This window comes from Protopterus annectens, chromosome 2.part1 (genome assembly GCF_019279795.1).
Source record: "Protopterus annectens isolate FY-2018-M chromosome 2.part1, PAN1.0, whole genome shotgun sequence".
In the NCBI taxonomy this organism is placed as follows: domain Eukaryota; kingdom Metazoa; phylum Chordata; order Ceratodontiformes; family Protopteridae; genus Protopterus; species Protopterus annectens.
In genome coordinates, this window is record NC_056729.1 from 936,828,568 (window position 1) to 936,849,803 (window position 21,236).

The window sequence follows — 21,236 nt, forward strand, 5'->3', positions numbered from 1 at the left end:
GTACTAGGAAGTCATACTCAGCCAGGTGGAAAAGATTCTCCATTTGGTCTGAACAGCATGACCTCAAACCTAACTCTTCCAATATCTCTGCCATTTTAGATTACCTGATTACTCTGGTGGACATAGGCCTATCCTTTTCTTCCATCAAACTTCACGTCTCTGCCCTCTCAGCCCACATCCCTACTCTTCCCACTATCTCCCCCCCTCCCCCAGATGAAGCAGTTCCTTAGGGGAGTAGTTCACAACAGACCTCCCAGGAGACAACCCACACCTCCATGGGACCTCAGTTTTGTTCTAGAAAAGTTGACGCTACCCACCTTCGAACCAGCAGATTCTGCTGATTTCAAATTCTTAGCCTGGAAGACTGCCCTTTTATTAGCTGTCACCTCAGCTAGGAGAGTTTCTGAGCTGCAAGTTCGTGGCAGTGGACCCATTTCTCATATTACATCCAGACAGAGCATCACTCAGGACTAATCCATCCTTCATGCCCAGGGTGGTCACAGACACATGCTTGAATCAAGCCCATACACTTGCATGTCTTCTTCCCAAAGCCTCAGAACCCGGAGGAAAGAATCCTTCACTCCTTGGATGTGCACAGACAGCTTCACTACTATCTCGACAGAACTGAATCTTTCAGAAAATCAGACCAACTCTGTTTCCATTGTCATTGGCTCTGAAGGGAAACTCCAAGTGGATCATCCACTGTATTTCCTTTTGTTACAGTCATCATGGCAAAAAGCCTCTTAAAACTGTAAGGACTCGCTGTACTAGGGCCACTTCTACCTCTGTTGCCTTCCTGAAAGGAGTACCTACCAAAGACATTTTGGAAGCTGCTACCTGGTCTTCTGTGCATACCTTCACCAAACACTAGCACTTGTCAGCCTTCTCCAAGTCTGGAGCAGGATTTGCCACTGCCATCTTGCAGGGCATCCTCTCTTCTCCATAATCTACCTTCTACCCTCATCTCAGCTTTGGGAATTATCCAACCAGTCAGGACTGCAACAGTGAAACATGAAGAACATAGTACAGTTGTGTACACTTAACATAAATGTAGATGTTTAGTGTATTCCCTGTTGCAGTCTTCTTATCCTCAATCATTCCCCCTTTTGCCTACAGTAGTAATCAGTAATCTGGTTATGTCTTCTTCACTAACCAGAGGTATTTACGCATCAGGCCCCTTTTTCCTACCTCTGTCCCTTACTTTATGGTTCCTTCTAAGGGGCAAGAAAAACTGATGTCATGGCACTGGCAGGCTCCCTTTATACCCAAGCCTACTGATGTCAGGGTAGGGTGTGCACCAGCCATAGGAGGGGGGAGATTTTTACTCTGGTAGTTGGGCTGGCCAAGGGCTTCCACAGCAGGAAATCCCACAAGTCAGGACTGCAACAGTGAATTCTAACATTAACATAAATGGTAAGTGTACACAACTGTACTATCTTCCAAGAAAGATTACTGAATGCTGATTGGTGGAAAGAATGAACACAGCAATAAGGAGCCTTTTAAAAAATGTCATCCTGCCATAGCACATTTCTTGTGGTAAGAACATGTCAATTTTTCAGCAAAACTGTCATACTGTTGCCGTAAACTGTATAAAGCTGAATCACTTTGGTTACTAAACAGCTGCTAGATACGGTCTAGATGATGGAGCTTGCATCTTCTCTCATTGTCTGCCTGGGTATTCTGTGGGTCTTGTCACCATGAAAACAGCATGCTGATGATGACCAGAAAAAATAGGTCTTCCTATAAAATAGCTTGTGGTTCAGTGGTAACTAATCTAGTTAACAAAATAGCTCAAGTAAATATTATACAGCATGGTTTATCATAGCCCTGTTGGTAATGCCATCATTTTTGAATTCGTGTTCTCAGAGTGCAGTTGATTTTTGATGGGAAGGGGTGAATGTCAGTGCAGCCAGGTTCACTGTGACCATTTTACTAGTTTGATCAAACTGCACATACTTCTAACTTTTTAAAGTTATTTTTTGTGTTTGCCATTTGAGGTGTTCTGTTTACTATGTAAACAAATGCATTTTTTCATTGTTTTTACTAGGTACAGAGTTGTAGTATCCTATCCTCCACAAAGTGAGGCAGAGCTGGAACTGAAAGAAGGGGACATTGTTTTTGTGCACAAAAAACGTGAGGATGGCTGGTTCAAGGGTACACTACAGCGAAATGGAAAAACTGGCCTTTTCCCTGGCAGTTTTGTGGAAAGCACATGAAAAGACTTGAACTATGTTGCACACTAAATTCATGGTATACGGCACAAGAAGTCTAACATGTTACTGAACTTTAAGAGCAAAATAAATTTTGAACTCTGCAGCACAATTACACCAGCAACAAGTAGAGAGAAATAACTGATTCTTTCGAGACTTAATGTGTAATTGGTGCCTTTTACTGTTCGTACATAATGTGGAATGAACTGCCTTTCTCTTCCAAATATCTGAACAAAAACATTAGTTGTTTACAAATATGTAGCTAGTAACTTATTGGAGTTTTAAACTTTACTTCATCTTGTAATAGTACAATCTTAAGGGTAACGACTTTGAAATTAATTTATAAAGTGTTGCGCGTGGAGAAGCTGGATTATCTCCTGAAGAGCTCTTACCTCTGATAGAGCCGTCTCTTTTTCTCCCACTTGCTTGGGTACTTGGACTGTGTGTTTATGGGATTGTGCTGTGCGTATAGGATGATGAATATGGTAGCAGAGTTTTTCTGAAGGCATTTTGTGTTTTCTGGTGTTAAGCAGTAGTATCAATTGTCTATGGTACACTTTTTCTAAATTAATCCATTAAGGTGTCTGCAGCACATCATTAAAAAACATTCCTTTTTCTGTGCAATGTTGGTTAGTTCACATTTTTTAGGAATTGTTGGTTTCCTGGAATTTTTTTTCTTTACATCAGAGAATCTTCAGGGCCGTCAGTAATTTAAAAAGAAAAGATATTTAACAAATCATTTGAATTTAATGGTTCCATTTGTCTCTGTGAGCTTCTGATTTTGAGATGTTTGTGCATACATCTAAACTGTATATTGTTAAAATCTATTTAGTTTTCCTCAGAAAAACTTGCATTACTTTCCCTGCTGCAAGTTTATATTTTAGAAGTCATTATGTGGCCTGTGCTTCTTGATTGGCTGCTGGCTCAGTTACAAGTCTGATCATTTTGACATGCTTTTAAAACTGTATGTTTATAGCATGTATGCAAGGTGTTACATAGTTTGTAAGCTGAATCTAATCACAGTACATAATGGATTAAACAACAAGTCTTAGATTTTTTTTTGTTGTTGAAAAGCACAACACTGGGTTTGTGGGGATTTCAGCATGTACAAACCTAATATTTCAGTATTCCTTTTCAGAATTAAGTGTTTGTCGTACTCATTTTATTATCAGAGTTCTGATGATGTGATTTAGTTTAAAGACTGCAATACAGTATTTTTTCTGATGCATCAGAATGGTTTCACATCTTGGCAAGTAAACCTGTACCCAAAGGTATAGTCTTGTTTAACAGAATGCTGAGAGGCTCAGCAAACCATTGTGGGACTTCTTGCCAGAGAACATGGAGAATTTCTGCAGCATCTATACTAAAGCAGTTCTTGTGGATACAGTTTCTAGAAAGGACTTTTTGCACAAATATTAATTTTAGTGTGGATAACAACTGCTGCAGAGGCTGTTTAACAGTTTAATTCACTGTAATTTCTGTTACAGTCTTTACAAAAGGACCTCAGAAAGACATGGTTTAGTTTGTTCAGAGTGAATAAAAATGCAAAGTAAGATGTTGGAGGTTATCACAGTTGCATCATGGGCCGTGTTCTTCGAACTCAAGGTCATTATGAAAGATTCTCCAGTAGAGTCTGATAGGTGTTGTCTTTTTACCTGTCATTTGCATGTGTCAGCTAAGGTGTAATAGTGACCTCTACATTCTGACCTGTCATGTGGCCTTACTCCCACTTCCAAGTTTTAACCTTGTTTATGCTACAAAAAAAACGTTTCTTTGTTATTGTAAATCTCTTGTCCATTATGTAGTTTGGCTTAAGAAATCTTTAGAGTCCCACAGGAAGAATCAGAAAATAAGCTATTCAGCTTGGTTCCATTTTCTGTACGAGTATGTCCTTGTCTGCTTCACTGTCAGCTTTTCAGCTTTTAAAGTCAGCTGGATCAGTACTTGCACAAGTGCCATCTAATTTAAAGCCTCCATGACACTGATTTCATATCCACTTGCCACTTTTCTTTTGTCAGCAAGCAGTCTTGTTAGGTTGTCAGTTTTCCAAGGTGCAAGGAGATCAGTTTCTTAATGTAGGTGGTAACCTCATAAACAGAGGTAATAATTCTACATTATGCCTGCTTTCCAGGCAGCAGGTCTTTCATGTAAAAGATTTGCTTACTAGTGTGGCTATAATCCTTGTATATCAGTTCAGTAGTGCAGAGTAACATTCACAATATGTTCCATTGCTCTACTCCAGGAGCTCGACAGGTAGCCACACAAACCTCCCAAATTCTGAACCATTTGACATCTAGATCAAGATTTCCACCCTTATGTCATCCTTCTGGGAAAGATGTGTAGGAGGAATTGGAGTAAACCTTTGCAACTGTTTCAGACAACTCTACCATGTGCTAATTTATAGCAGTCTGAGATGAGCATGTTTCAGTTTTCATTGGAGGACCCTCACCACAGAAGTACAGCCTTAGTGTTCTAGATGGAATTTTTCTTAGTGGGCTTGCAGATTACTTATTGTAGTATATTCATAATTCGGGTGCATTCAATTTGAAAAGAGTGCATAATTGTGGATCCAAGCAAGGGCACATTCACATCTCAGTATGTAGGGATGCCGTGGTTCTACGTCCCTTTGTAACCTTTCCCATCAAAACAGTTCAATGTTCTTTAATGCACTTGCAAACAAAGCACTTTAGTGTCAAGCACTGCGTCAGGAAACTGGAAAACTTGGAGCTGGGTTCTCTGCCATAGTCTTGCTCAGCTGCAGCCAATTGCGTTTGCTATAGAACATTGTTTAAGTTGCCCATTTACAACATGTCATCTGTTAGCTGCCTCTGGCATTTTAAGAAAGGCCTTTATGAAGTGATGGTAATTTGAATTTAATATTTTCTGTTTTGTTTCTCCATGAAGTGTAGAATTGAATTTCTGCTCACTTTTGAGTTATCCATGATATGAAGTACATTGCCGTATTTTTGGGAATGAAAAAGCTTTCATTATGTCTTAATTTTCTGCCAGTTGAGAGGGTCATAAAAGAAACCATATGGAAGGATCTAGGAGGACCTGTTTAACTTCCCCTTGACATTGTTAGGTTTGATTTCTATTTCTTGAACAGCCTTCTGAGGTAGCCTTGTAACAGTTGGTTTTGCTACAAATTGTGATCAGTAAGGAGTCTTTGGGCATGCTTGACTGGTAGACTATTGCTGTTAATAGGTCTGCAATTTATCAAGGTGACCATAGCCATGGTAATAGATGTATGATATCTGTGAAGATTACGTATAACAAATTAAGAAAGCTGTTTTTCTGACCAAGAATGAGGGAGTCCCCCGTCATTGCATGACCAACCAGGCTTTAAAACTGACATTTCTGCCATACTCTGGCATACAGCATTCCTCATTTAGAATGCACTGTTCCATCATGTTAGTCTTTAATATTGTGGTGCTCAGTGCTGGCATGTACTTTCCTCGACCAGTTCACAACAACACCCAAACCACTGTCTGGTTCCAGTTTGGGATTTCAGATGTGTTTTGAAAAATGAAGCTTGTGAGGAAAGGCTGCTGTGTTAGGTTAGTGATGTATCAGATCTCTGAGTGGTTCCATGGTTAAAGTTCCATACATGAGTGCTCATCACCCAGAAGAGTAGTCACTAAATATCAAACTGACAGTGAAACAGCACTGATGAAAACTTGCTCTCTCTCTCTTAAATCTTTTATTGTATGAGAGGTTGGTGCATCCTCCCCCCATTGTGGAGACTGCCCCCCCATATTACCCCTACTCTTTAAATATACTAACTCCAAGACTACTGTATCCCTGTAAAAGGTGGAATATGTTAGATGACACTGTCTCATTCTTTAAAAAAATCCACCATCTCACACATTTTGTGATCACTCAGAGTGTCTATCGCAAGTGACTCTCAGTTAATCCTGGCACCACCTCTGAGTATTTGAATCCACAGGGTCTGTGCGTATGGCTAACACAGAATGTAACATCTTGCTACATGTATAGCAGATAATGTCACTGGTAGAGGATGTGTGTCTGCTGTGCTTGCTTAGGCGTCCTCATTTATGTTGCAGAATCTGTACAGCCACTGATACTTCTACCAGTCTGTAGATTCTGTGCAGGAACTAGTGTCTCTGGTATATAGAACACTATTGTTTCAGCATTCCTGGTATTTATTCCATATGTAGCCTTATAAACAAATAGCTGGAAAGACTGCAGACATTATACGTAGATCACAAAAATGATTTCAGGTTTTCTCGATGTTCTCATGCTTTTCAGTTGATTAGTGTACTGTTCTGGCAGTATAGCATATTCTGCAATTTTTTTCTTTTAGGCTAGGTGAATTGTCTGCATCCACCCTTCTGCCTCTCTCTCTCCATATTTCCCCTGTGTCACTTGTTTAACATCGTCACAGTGGAAGGAATTAGAAGAATGCAGTGGTCCTTGTGCCTTTCTGTATTAACTTGTCATTGTCAGACATACTGATTTTGATGTGGTGTTAATCTTGTATGCATTGCTGTTATTGGGGCTTCCTCGTTACATTCACCCTGATTGTCATTGAAAGGCAGATCCCAGAGTCTTTTTGTTTTGTTACATCATAATCTCAGTACTGAATCTGTGGCATTCACAACCACGATAAAAAACATTGTGTGAGAAAATGACTTCAGCTGAACAGGAGATGCAAAAAGCTGCTTTACTTTTTCAGCTGAAAAGATTTTCTCACATTTAATTTTCCTTGTGATTTTCGGTTTTAGGTAGTTGCAGTTCAACCTGCCAGTAGTCAGGAGTGGAACACTTGACTGGACATAATCAGGTATTAATGAGTTAAACGAGGCACGCAGAGTCTTTTTACCCTACATTACAACTTTTAATATTTCCTCTTTTATATTTACCAACTGAAGTACTGCTAAAGTCTTCTTCTTTACATGTTTTTTTTTTTTACTATTAAAAATTTAAGTGTACATGCTGTGGAGCTTTTCTTCCGGGGCCATTGCTAAAAAGGGGTCATCAGCTCAGCTAGACAAACCCGGTCAACAAATGTAAAATAAATAAATAATGATTTGCTTTTATTTTGGTGACCCACAGCTGCATGGGCAGCCCCATAAAAACACTGCTGAAAAATCTTCCATGGGTATCTTGCATGACACCGTAGTTTTAACTGCTATGGCTCTGTGGCTGACATTCTCTTGAAGGCCATGCTTTAAGCATTTAGGTTAATATTAGTAGCACAGTGTTTTCTTAATGGTGTAGGGGATCCATTTTATGCAACAAATGTATATTCATTTTATTCCATGTTGAAAGGAAGGTTTGAATGCCCTAGGCAGTGTATGAATTTAAATATTGTTAGTAAAGACAAACTCATTAGCTGTTTTAAGTGCTCATGCAAATGGTTTAAAGAATATTTTATAGTGAAATACACTGGGTTTGATGACACTGTGATGCTAAATGTTTTTCAGAGCTTTTTAACTTCACATCCTTTTATATCTTCCTCCTCGCCACATCCTTTTATATCTTCCTCCTCACCCAGTTCCCTACCTCCAGTTAACCTGCAGATGATGACTTTTGCCTTCAGCCACTCTGCTCATCCATTCCATCAGGTGAGACCCAGATCCTAGGGCTAGTCAAGAGTCCTATGATCTATTCTTTCCTGCCTGGGGAGCCCACTCAGAACATTTGTTTCCCCCTTTGGTGAGACTTTCATTGGTAGGGAACAGGCCAGATTCAAATCCAGTGAATTGGCCAACCCTTCCCATGGGGTTCTAATTCCCCATGGCAACTTCCTTGAGCTGTAAATAATGCTGCCTACTGTAGGCGAGTGTGCGTAGTACATGTGCCACATATCCACACATACTTACTATTCCCTGAGCTGCTTCTATGCAAGGCATTGCTTGGTAGTGTATGTGCTCAGCAAGCTTGTATTCCATTGGTTTGACGCACAGTCCTGCCACTAGGTGTCACCCAAGAAATGAGCCAGAGCTGCCCCCCCCCCAAGATGTGCGAGTCTGCAGTGATCATTCATCCTTATCCTCCTCTTCTCACTCCCTACAGTATCCATTCTATTAATTGAATACAGGTCATCTAGGTCACCTCAAGGCTTCTTTTCTCTGTGCCAGTGGAATGGGGTTGCATTCTGTTGCATTTTTATGACTTGCTTGTTTACATGTATGCCTGTTAATCATGCTTTGCAGTACCAAGACTGCATGAAATTGTTATTTTTGCCTTTGTTCAGTGATCATGCCTTTCATTTTCTGTATAAAATGTGCAAAATTGCATGGATGGAAATATCATAATATATATATATATATATATATATATATATATATATATATATATATATATATATATATATATATATGAGTCTACTTTTATTAATCGAAGTTACATTTCATTGACTAACAAAAGTATGACCTGACTTTCGCTAAAGTGCACTTCAATGAAAGTGCACTTTCGAGAATTCCAGTTCACCGAACCGGCAATAAAAGATGAAAAAGAACACTTTAAAGTCTGTTTTGCAGGGGGGAAAGCACCCCTGCACCCCCACGCCCCTGCTACATTGTATATACTAACTCCGAGATCACACTACAGTGGGGAAACAGGTATATTCCTTTATCCCCACTGTAGCAAAATGGACTTTAAAGAGTCCTTTTTTTATTTTTATTTTCGGTTCGCTGAACCAGAATTCACGAAAGTGCACTTCGACAGTCAGGTCATACTTTTGTTAAGTCAAAGAAACTCAACTTCATCTAATAAAAGTAGACCCATATGTAGATACGAGTCTACTTCAGATCACTGAAATCCCATTTCACTGACTTTCATTTCACTGATACCAAATCACCCAAATTGTACAACACTGACAACTCATTTTACTGACAATTACAATGCTAAATTTCAAAAGACAAAATGGGAAACCATAGACAGACACACTCACAAAACTAATGACTACCTCTTTCCACAACTAAAAGCTACTTACTTATTCTATTAACAGAAACCAAATGGTATCCCCAACTATATATACTAACTCCAAGATTGCACTAAGGGCATATACCTTTTACTTACTTTGCAGTACTCTACATGCTGCTACTACTGCTGTGAAGTCTGTAGCTTACAATTCAGTGAAATGAGATTCAGTGAATTGAATTTTCAGTATTTTGAAAATTAGGTGATTTGGTCTCAGTGAAATTAATTTCAGTGATCTTAAGTAGACTAAGACACACATACATATACATGCATGTATGTTTTGTGTGTGTGTGTAAGTCCACATATATGGTTGTGATCCATTCTCAAATGACCAGTGAGCAAAGGCAATAGGGTTTACAGATAGTTGGTACTCTAATTAAATGATTACTAGTATTAGCTGCAAATTTCCACATGAAAAGTGTGAACCACTTAGACTTGGAGAGGTCTGAAACATTTGTATGTCGGGGATGTTAAATGCCCAAGTAATACTGTAATGTTATGGTATGCTGTCTTGCAACTATTATCTTTCATAAAATCTTGCTTGGTTTTAAAAGTGGCAACACTACAGCTCTCTTTGTCAAGTTATAAAAGCATACCTCACTGTAAGTCTTATTTTGCCGTTGTGGTACTATGTTCTGTGACAACGCAAACAGTGGTATACAGCCCAGTTACACAGGCGTACCTTGCCGTTAAATGCATTCCTTACATAGGGCTAGTAGGGCTGTAAGGTCTGTTTGCTTAGGACTGTTAAGTTTCTAGTTTGTTTGCTTTTGCACCTTGTACTTTTTATTGACCTTGTATACTGTGTTTATTGTTGTTCACTAGTATCTTTCTTATTTTATAATAGTTTGGTACCTTTAAGTGATCTTTAGAGATAATTACTGCACATTGTTATCTGAGGTACCTCTCTAGGCTATTCTCAGTGCTGAAATGAACAGCTCTCATTATAGAGTCCGAAAATTAAGTTTAAAAAAAAAAAACAGCTGTTATGCCAGTTTGGTACTATTTCCTCTATATAAGACGTATCTCCAAAATAATCCTTAGTTAGGATAGCAAGTATCCTACACCAATACATTTTACAAGTCTTGGCTGATACTGTGAAAAGCTTCACAGAAAGCACTGTGAGGATGAAAGTCCCTTGTCTGTTCATTGCCACTACATATAGAATTATTTCTTGCAGTTTATATGTGACCAGCCCAGCTTCAGCCATTCCCGGAAAAGCACTATAGGCCATTCCTACATGCTTCTTCTGATGAAATCTGTGTCCTGATGGCATCCTGTCAGACTGATGCATTCAGTCTGATTGAATTTTAGACCATCCTGGCATAATCTGTCTTTTTTTTTTTTATATACAGATTTTATGTGACTATTCATGTGTGGTGCTAATTAAAAAGAAAAAAAACCTTGGCTTCTTATTGGAAAACTTGCATTTTGTTTGGTTCTTTAGAAATGTTAAGTGCTGGATCTTATTCGATCTTATTCGATGCAGAGCTAATGTCTTCGGTGGCAATGTAATATGCCACTTAAACAGATTTCTTGAACATTGGCAGATTTGTTAGCTTTAAACTGTTCCACTTTGTTCACAGCTTCTCACTCAGCTCAATTGATTTGATAAACATATTCATAGTTCTTATCACTTCTGTTTTCCTTGCAACTTGCTTTCATTTAACTTTAATGACTTTTGATAGAAACTTGAATATTTCCGCTAAACTAATTATCTTCACTAGACAGTTGTGTCCACTCTTAAGTGGCATTCACTAAAAGTCTCAGGTTAATCCAGCGGCTTTCTCTATGATTTTCTGTACAATTTCTTGTTTAGAATTCTGTTTACAGTCTGTATCATGAAGCTTCTTCCCTTTTTCCTGCAGCTTGCACCACTTTCACGTGCAGGGGCACATAGTCAGGGTTTTTAGAATTGTAAGCAAACTGGTGGGGGAGGGAAAGCCCCCCCCCCCCAAGTTGTAGGCCATGAAATTCACATTTTTGAAGATTATAGCTTTTTCACTGTAAAAAAGATAGGCTTAAAAAAGCCAGTAGTGTAGCACATATTGCACAAAAAATTATATTAAACTGTTCTCACCATTGCATATTTTGTATGACTGGCTGCATCCATGTTCACACATCTATTTGTAGAGCAAGTAATTTCACAGAAAATATGTTTTTCTCATGTTATACACTGAGTTATTTTTGATTCCTGCAGACATGAAATTTGCAGTTCATCTTTTTGTTCTGTTGATGTATTGTATTCCTTCACTTTTTGGTCTCACAGACACTTGCCAGCACTCCACGGGCTTCTTTTGTATTTGATAAATGGGGTCAAGCACTGGTCTACATGGACATTTTTCATACTTCTTGGTTAATGTTAAACCTGCCACTGACATTTTTATGACTGTTTCTTTGTCTACAGTTGCATAGATATACTTTCAGAAGAAAACAGTCTGTCTAGTTCATTTGATTTATGCAGTGTACTCTACAGCTGTCCTTCAAAATTTTCCATCCATCCTACACCCTTCTGGTGGAATCACTTGACCTGTTCTTTACCATATATTCTGGCAAGCTAATCCTACTATCCACATCATTCTCAGAAGTAATAGTCCCCTGTATTCAGAATGAAGTTAGTTATCTTAATCTGAGCTTTATGGCCTCTTCTGACTTGTCTTTCTTTATTAGCTGTTTCTTTGCAGTCCCTTTTAATTATTTTGCATATTTTAATTTTTTTCCACCTAACTTCTGTTGACAAGAGTCCAATCATTATACATATCTCCTCATAGTCTTGGCCATACATCCATTCATGTGTGTCATCCTTATGGCCTTTTCTCTATTTTCTATCATTTATTTTTTTATTTTTGTTTAAATGTTGTGGTTCTGGGTACATAGCAATTTCTTTTTAAAGTGGTGTGTGTTTTTCCACTGGACACTGTTTTGGTTTATTTTTTTTTTCTTTCTGTGATGATCTTTTGTTTGTCTCTAACCATCTTCCTGGGGTAGGATAGTGTCTCTTCCTAAGATCCTTTGTCATTCAACAGTTTTATTTGTTATGGTCTTTGAGAGTCTGAAAAGGATTGCCTTCTTGGAGAATTTACACATTCTCTACCATCTGAAGGTTCTGCTGGGAATGGTATGCCTTGTATTTCAGGACCATAGCAGGTACAGAAGCTTAGCTAAGGAGGGGAGTGAAGGGGGCAGCTGTTATGGGTGCAGGATGTTAAGGGAGCGCAATCAGCAGTTGCCAGTATGGGACTTTACTGCTGTACCTGCATTCAAAAATGAATGCTGATACTGAAACATTGAAGCACTTTATGGGTTGTAGGTGACATAGAAATAGCAACTGTAGCAAAGTACAACTACTTGCCACAATTATTATACTGTAGCAAACTACAACCACTTGCTACAGTTTCAAACAGAAGAGTGTTTTTTTGGGTTGCTTAACTTAGAGTTGAAGGGTGTCAGATCGAGCGCACTGGCACCAGATACCAAAATAACCTTGTTACGTCTCTGATCATCTCTGTTTAATTCCTTACCTTATTAAGGTGGGTTAATATGTATGTTTCCTGTTGGGTGTCTTGTCTTTCACTTTGGCTGGTATAGAATCTACCCATTTCCATGGATATATTTGGTAGAATTTAGCCAGGAAGTGGCCACAGACCCATACTTTCATTTTAATGCTTCTTCATAGACCTCACATGACACATACACACACCCCTTCCATTTCCTGATAACAAAATTCACCACACTTACCGATTGCTTCTTTCTGTCTGAACCCAGTTTTGCCCTTCACTGGCAGGGTCTTTGGCTTCCTGCAGGATATACTACATGCTGGCTGAGAAGCAAAGAGCAGAAGTAATGCACTGGGCAACAATGTGAGGTTGTCATCCTGACTGCGTCTTTAATTGTGCCAAGTGCATTCAAGGATGCAGAAGTGCACTTACCTTGTAACCTACACTCCCTTGACTCCTGATAATGTGCAGTATTGGGTTCCCCAAGTATCATGCAGGCTTCTCTTGACTTCTCTGCCTTCCTTAAGGAAATAAGAGCAGATGAATCACTGCTGGTTGTCTTTCCCTTTCTCGGTTACAATCCCAAGCTCAATTCCAAAGGCAGGTAGAGGCAGTGCAAATGGATACCATACTTTTTCACTTCTAATTGACTATTACATTCTTAACACCACAGAACCTCAGTGTGTTGTTTTTAGCTATGCCTGTTCAGTTCAGTTGCATTCCTCTTTCATCATTTTGTGGTGCTGTTAGTTCCCCTGCATGTGCTGATTCTCCATTTATAGTAAAAGGCATGGTGTCCCTACTTGTTTCTTTTATTACGTTCGTTTACAAACACTGAGGGTGGAAAACTTAGAGACCTTTGTTTTCCTTGTTATACTGTCTGCATTGTGTATGATCTTTGCCGAAAGCAGGGTTCTGTGTAGACCTGAATGGCCTTTTACCATCCTTGTCTTTTGTTGCATCGAGCTTCCCTCTGACAGTTTCTTGACTAAGCCTGAAACAAACAAAACCAGTTAAGTTAGGTGGACCCCATAACTGCTTCTTACTATATATTACTGACTGGGAAATAGGTGTCTATTTTGAGCATCGTTTAGTGCCTTCCCATCTGTTTGTTTCTGTATCAAAAGAATCTTGGCATCACACCTTAGAAGTTTAATTAGTTGCTTTGATAGAGAAAAGTAGAGAGTCTCTCTCATTCCAGCTTACAATATGTCAGTAGTAAACTTTGGTGTTTAGAAACCATCTGAATGTAGATGCGGTAACATCCTAGTAGTAGTCTAACGAATGAGAGTTCACAGATTGATGCAGGCTTTATTGAGTAAAGCCTGGCTGGTTGCAAATCAGAAGCATTTGCTTAGGGAAGTGCCTGGTATCCTTTTCTGCAAATGTGGGAAGAAATAGAGAACTCCTCCTTCAAACCAGGGGTCACATAGGTTGGCAGAGCTTCCAGTGGCATTCATTTACCCAAGGAAAGAAACCCCTGGGAATGTGGAAATATGTAACGCGGTTCAACAGTGGAAAGCAGGTGGAGGACTAACTTTATTCATGGTAGATTTTTTTGCCATTGTTTGACATGGTCATATTTCAGTTTCTGATAGTCTTTATTTGCAAAGTTTTTGTTTAAACAACTTCAAAATGTCTAAGCCTTTGACACTGTCCACCACTTCTTGCAAACTGTAATTGGGGAAAGGGCATAGCAGATATTTTTAGCAAAGTTAGCACTGGGTGATCATGAAGTGATACCATTACATATAAGCAGCTGTCCCATTTCATCAGTTACTGGTCATGTAGAACCTTGCTGATAGGTAACTGAACTAGCTGAAACAGTCTTTGACATTAATTTTGTATGGTTTCATGTGGCGGTACTCTTAAAAATGCAATATCCTTTTCATAAATCGGTTAAGTACCTTTTCATAATTGAAAAAAGTATGTAAAATATAGGAGCACACTAAGGGGAATATTTTGTGTTTTACTTAAAACAATCGGAAGATTGTAGATTGGTTACTTTTTATGTAACTTGTATGTTCTAGCAGTGTTGAAATAATTTGTACCATTGCTGTTTATGTATAAACTTGTGAGTGTTGACAAGGTGATAAAAATGACCTAGTTTACTTGAATGCTTCTGTAACATATTAAGATTTATTGAACCAACCTTTGCTGAGGAGACGGTGATTATCTGCTTTTGTCAGTAAGGGAAAACACGTCTGTCTTAATTTTTTTTTTTTTTTTTTGAAATTATGTAGTCTGTTCTGTATAACTAGAACACTTAAACAGAAATAAAAATTTGCTCTACAGTGTCTGTTATGATTGTCACCAATTAATATTTATGTAACGTATGAAAGTTTAAGCAACTTGCATTTGTACATCTTTATAATAAAAGTGAAATATCTCAAGTAGTTTTGAACAGTAAAGTATACAGTATTGCTTTTGCCACTTTTGTAATAAAAGTGCTTATTCAGTCTTACAATAGTGACTACATGACCAGTGATAACTGCTTTCTTGTTTTACATTTTTTTTTGGTGGGGGGGGGGCAAAAAAGGTACTTAACACAGTTTGTTTGATTCCTTTGTTTACCGTTTTTATTAGTTCTGGATTGTGTGTATAACCTGTTAAAATAACTCTAGTACTGTATTCATAAACAGTAAATTATACTTTGCAGATTAGCACAGAAAGCAGTGACAGGCAAGGATTAAGTAGTATGACCATGTTAGGTCAAAATGGCAAGGCATGCAGCATATAGAACTAACCATATAATGATATGGAAGTGAATTTACTGAGGTGACTAGACAACAAATATGTTAATGATGCCATCAATCATGGTGAAGTGATTCATAAGTGTATAAAGTAGCTTCTCTGCACTGCAGTTTTCACCTCTTCTGACCACCAGGAATTGTTAATATACAAGATAGGTTCATAGGTGTTTACTGAGCTAACAACCACAAGGACCTTTCTAATTGGCTAGGCTTAAAATGACTCACAAGGACAGCTAGCTTAGTACTAATCTATGAACCTATGAAGCCTAGCCATGCATCCCAAATCTCTGACAAGTTCTGATACCCTTGATAAGTGTAAGCATGGACCTGGGAGATGAACCATTTACAGGTTACCTGTTTGCATCAGAGACATATGTGCCAAACCAGGGATACATTTCCAGTTTCACATCCAGTTGTCCCAAGTTGCACTTGAATTGGATTAGGGAGGAACTCTGCTTCACATGGATGGGGGGAGCCTGTTCCATAGATTGGGTAGTCTCTGGGATACATACCTCTCTCTCCAGCAGGTAATATTTGTATCACAGGCAAGGTTTAAGTCTTTAGAACGGGTAATTCTGGCACTGTTTTGTGGATATGCAGGAGGTCCATCAGAGTGGGGTCTAACCATGCCCTGTATGCCAGGCATAGATCTCCTCTCAAAAGACTGCAGGAGACAGAATACAGGGATAGGACCTTCAGGCTGTCTGCATAAGACATATTAATTATGCCCTGCATTGTTTTAGTGAGGAACCTCTGTGGACATTCCAGTTGTTAGATATGCCTGGTTAGGTACATACCAAGGAGGGCATTGTACTCCATTATAGGTATGATGAATGCCGAATACAATGGAACAATGACTTTCTTGGACTTGGAATGCCATACCTTTGTTTATAAGTTGTGCAACATAGAATGATTTCCTCACCACTGTAGACACATGATCAAAGGTTAGATTACTATCTATGCGAGTCCCTAAGTCCCTGACTACTGGGTCAACTCTAAGGGGTATTTTGTCAGTATGATAGCAGGGATGCAAGACTTCCAAAAGGATACTATTATGCATTTCTTGGCATTTAGTTTTAGTCCATGACTCTGACACCAGTTGTTTGCCTGTGTCAGTCCCTTCTGGAGAACATTTGTGTCAGTGTGCGATTCAATGACAGCTGCTTATTTACAATCATCTGCAAATTTAGTCAGCCAGAGACCACTGACATTGGCCTTGACTTCTGAGAAGTAAATGCTAAAAAGGAGTGGTCCAAGGACTGATACCTGAGGGACTCCACTTGTGACTGGCCTCTTTGTAGAGGTGGACTCCCCAATTATAACTTCTTGGGTCCTGTCTGTGAGCCAATTGGCTATCCACTGGGTGACATACGAGTTTGTACCTAACGGTTAACCTACTGAGTTTCTCAACAATGCCTGAGTGGAGTATTGCCTCAAATGCCTTGGCCAGGTCAAGGAAGGCAATGTGGACAATTTTGTCCTCATCCATTGCTTTGGTGATTTTCTTGAAGTCCACCAGGTTGAGTAGACATGATCTGTCCTTTACGAACCCAAACTGGGTTGGGTCCAGTGTCTGGAGGTTTACTATATCTCTATTGATCATCTCCATAATAATTTCCATGGCTGTACATATAAAGAGTAGTGAGACTTATGGGTCTGTAGATGGCCCACCTTTGTGCAGAAGGATGACTGTTGTTTACCCCATTCATGAGGCACAAGGCTTGTTTGGAGGCTACAATTAAATAGTAATTCCAGAGGCCCTAATATGTCTGGGCCCATCAATGCAGTGTTCTTGGTCTTAGAGAGAGCATTAAGGACCTGTTCCCTAGTGATAATAGGGGGAGTTATATTTGATATTTCCTGAAGGAAAGATGAGGGGGAGAGAGGAGTAAAATTAGAGCTAAATTTAGCCAGGAGGTTTGCTATATCTTCTGGTTCAGTATAGACGTCTCCATTCACAATGAGCTGTGCACACAATTGTGCATTGCCTTTGAGGTTGTGGACATAGCTAAAGAATGCTTTGTGGTTGCCCTTGGCCTGGGAGGCAAACGTACCTCAAATTTGGCTTTGGTAGACTTTATTTGGCCTCTGAGTTGTTTGTTTAGTTTAATGTGCTTTTATCCTGCTGGGTGCTGCACCTCCTAATTATTGCCATGATTTTCTTCCTCCTGTTTTATATCCAATTGATTTTGGGATTCCACTAGGGTGGCTTGTTTTTTGTTAGTTCTGTACTTCCTGGTGGGTACAGCTGCCTTTATATAGCTGTTAACATATTTGTACAGGGTTTCTGTGAACAGTTATGCATAGGCAGAAGTGCTCTCAGGGTTTATAGGGGTTTGCCATTTTGCCAGGTTCTCACTTAATAGCAGGAGGCTGGAATTAGAATAGTTCCCGAATATTCCCAGTTTAGCTGGGAGTCCAGGTTTTATTTCTTTACTTTATTTTTTACTTCAAAGGAGACCATTTTGTGGTCTGACCTTACCAGAGAAGGCATTACAGTAGGGGGTGTGCAGCACTCTCACATATTAATGAGGACCAGATTCAGTATGGTTGCACCCCTGGTTGGTGTATTGACTCTGGTCCAGGGAGTTTGTGTTTACAAAATCCAGGAATCTCTGTGCATGTACGTTTGATGTCATATATGATTCCCAGTTAATAGTGGGGTAATTAAAGTCATCCATGAAGAGATTGATGCTACTAGTAACATTTATTTTCATTGACCTCTTTGTCACTTCCCCTTTAAGTACTAATTTAAGTGTTTCTCCAAACAGTTGCCACAAAGTTCACAGTTTAGTCAGATGCTAGAATGTTTTCACTAGCAGAGCATTATTGGTTGTTCTTGAAGCCGGAGTCTATGAGGTGGTGGTACCAGGACCTCCTTGCCAATGCAGGCACCACTGTGAGCATTTAACTTACCATTACTTGGGTAACCACCAGCTTCTGGACTTCTTCTGTGTGGGTAGGTATGCCATATGTAGTTTGTCAACCACATGCAAAATCGAGGGGGATGCATGAACAACCCATTGCAGACATGGTTTGTGTTTTATTCATCTGAAGCTACAAGGTTATTTCAATGACATACAAGTGACATGTTGGGAATTTCACATATCAGATTTGCATATCTTGCATCAGTTTCTCCATGTTATGGTGCAAAATGTGGAGGAGTATATAGGTCACATGGACTGCAAAGAAAAGAATCACTACTATGTGGTCATTTTACACTACTGTCCATTTCTTTTGAGGCTCTAGGAGCCATTAATTGCATATCCATTGCCCTAAAAGCCCCACCTAGTTCATTGGGTGTCAGACGTACACACAGGAGGGGCATCCACTCCCTCAACTTCCCGATGGTATGCAGTGTCCATGGTATCATCTTTAAGGCTGACATGCACCACTCAGGCAATTCCCATGATTCTCATATCTAGGGCACGTGTGACCTTTGCAAGTGTTTTATGCCAGGTGACTTTCCACATGGTCCTCTATTTTGATTTATCCTTTGCTGACCAGGTTAGCCCCATTAGGCTAGTGGCTTATTTTCATGACAAACCTGAGGTGATACTTATACTACTAGTGGAACATTAACAATGCCATCTGGGAACTTCCCGTACTCTTTTCAGTAGGTGCCATGGGATCTTTTACATCATTTAAGCTACCAACAATTCAAGCAGATGGTACCTCAGTTTATCATCTCATCACTGGGTAAGTCCAGAAGCGAGTGTATACAGTTACCAAGCTGTCAAGTAGCAGGCTACATAGAATGGTGTTGTCATTGTATTACAGGAGATACCTAATATTCATTGAATCCATGATTAATACTCCCATCTGTAACCTCCATTTCATGCCAAAGATAACAAATAATGCAGGCCTTGCAGAGATATGGAATGTGGTGGAACATTTCCAACTTAAGGGACACTTACAGTACCTCAATGCATCCAGTGGAAAACTGCAATATTCACCTGAGACCTGCAGGTAGATATTTGTGCATACAATGTTGCATAATGTGGTTGTACTAAAACTACGGTAGCAGGTAAGCTTATCAATAAGGCCCACCTTGCTTGATGGAGTAGCAGGTGAAGAGCAGGTTAGCCAGTTTGAGGAGGAACTGGTATCAACATCTGAGGCCAAGGTGGGTGCAATGTAATTGATGCACTGTCAAGGAAATAGCATGCAGTCCACAACTATGGACCATGATACAGACAACACAAAATAAAAAAGATGCATGCATTATCAAACCCAAGTTGTGCAGTGCATGGACTTGACCACTTTTTGCATCAGATATTGCCTTAACCAAGAGGGTGTGCACGGCACAGTCAATATCATTTGTGCAAGTGAAAGTACACTGTCACAGGTGACAGCATTTCTGTCATATGGGCCAGAGGATGTGGATGTGCAATCTAGTAACAGGTAGTGAGGGGTCAAGGATCAGATCCAACAGTGGTAGGTGAAGTGAATGTAGACAGTGTATATTATTGCAACCTGTGGTCTCAGTGCTTGATACAGTTCATGGCAAGTATGTCATAGAACTTCAGAGACATGCACATGGAGTGCCAACAGGTGTATTGTGCCCTTGACCCAGATGTTGGCCATGAGTAGGTATGGCACTCTGATGTTCTTCGTGTTTCACTGTTGCAGTCATTACATTTGGGTAATCTGCTGGCAGGTTGCCCTCAGTCGGCCTGAATTCCAAAGTATTGGGTCCTGCGTCGGTTGCTGTCTCCTCTTCAATGACGCCAGGACGTCAGGGGTATAAAACAAGCAGCCAACACCATTTACTACTTCAGTCTTTCTTGCCACGCGGTGCCTGAAGCCGAAGCATTTCACAAGTGCCGGTCGGCCGACTCCTGAAATATTCGAGTTTGAGTTTCAGAACCGAAGTCTTCACTAAAGCTAAGTACCCCATTGGGAAACTTCTTTTTTCTTGCTCCATACTGATGTCAGAAAAAGTTAATAAATGTATGACTTGTGGGAAGCAAATACCTCATAAGGATTTCCATTTGTACTGTATTCCTTGCCTAGGCCCTGATCACAACGTGCCTGGCTGTCGGTTTTGTGCTAGCTTTAACCAACACACTATTAAGCATCAGTATATTTTTGCCTCAAAGTATTTTGGAACAGATTTAACTACCCAGAAATGTCGTTGGATAGCAATCCGAATACCGGAGTACATAAAAAATGCAAAGAAAAGGACAGAGACACGGTCGAGGTCCAAAACCGACGACGAAGCTTCCCCTAAGCCAGTCGCTGGTTCGCCGGTACTCAGTGAAGCATTTTTGCAGCCCCTGATACCCACTACTTTTGAGTCGCAGGCCCCTACCGAGACCCATGTGGAGTCCTGCATGCCGCAAGATACTCAAAGTATTGGAACCATGGATGTATCTCCCTCGGATGGGGTCAGAGCAGCTGAGCAGGCACTGGCTTCTAAAGGTGTATTCAGGCCTCAACATTTTTATATCAAACCGACGACAGCTGCAAAACCAAAGACAAAAGTAACTTCTAAAACTAAAAAAACGATGCATGAGGCACATGCACAGGCCGCTATGCCTAAAAAACAGATGATCAAAATGACTGAAGACCTTATTACCTTGATCAGGGGTTTCCATCCCCCTCCTGATAAGAGGCCTAGGCAAGACACTGATTATGAATCTTCAGATCAGGTTTCTGTTTCTTCTGATCAGGAATTATCTATACCTCCCTATGAGGATTCTGATGCAGAGGAGTCTATACCATCTGCATCACCTCCTGAGGATTATTCATTTGGAGAAACCTTGCATACTTTGAGGGAGCATTTTCACTGGGAGAGTCAAGATTTCTCAGAATCAAAAAAGAGG

The 21,236-nt window shown here is 39.8% G+C and overlaps 1 protein-coding gene across 2 annotated transcripts in view; it reads left to right on the top strand.

Annotated features, from left to right (window-relative positions):
• SH3RF1 (SH3 domain containing ring finger 1) overlaps positions 1–14,952 on the top strand; it is a 1,302,561-nt gene extending 1,287,609 nt beyond the window's left edge. The window contains exon 12 of one of the 2 annotated variants that reach the window (XM_044062570.1): positions 2,048–2,176. In XM_044062570.1, coding sequence (XP_043918505.1) covers positions 2,048–2,083 — 36 coding nt within the window. In that variant the 3' untranslated portion in view covers positions 2,084–2,176. Of the gene's footprint in view, positions 1–2,047 lie in introns of both variants that reach the window. The other variant, XM_044062569.1, reaches the window with a different exon arrangement.
• The last annotated feature ends 6,284 nt before the right edge of the window (positions 14,953–21,236 follow it).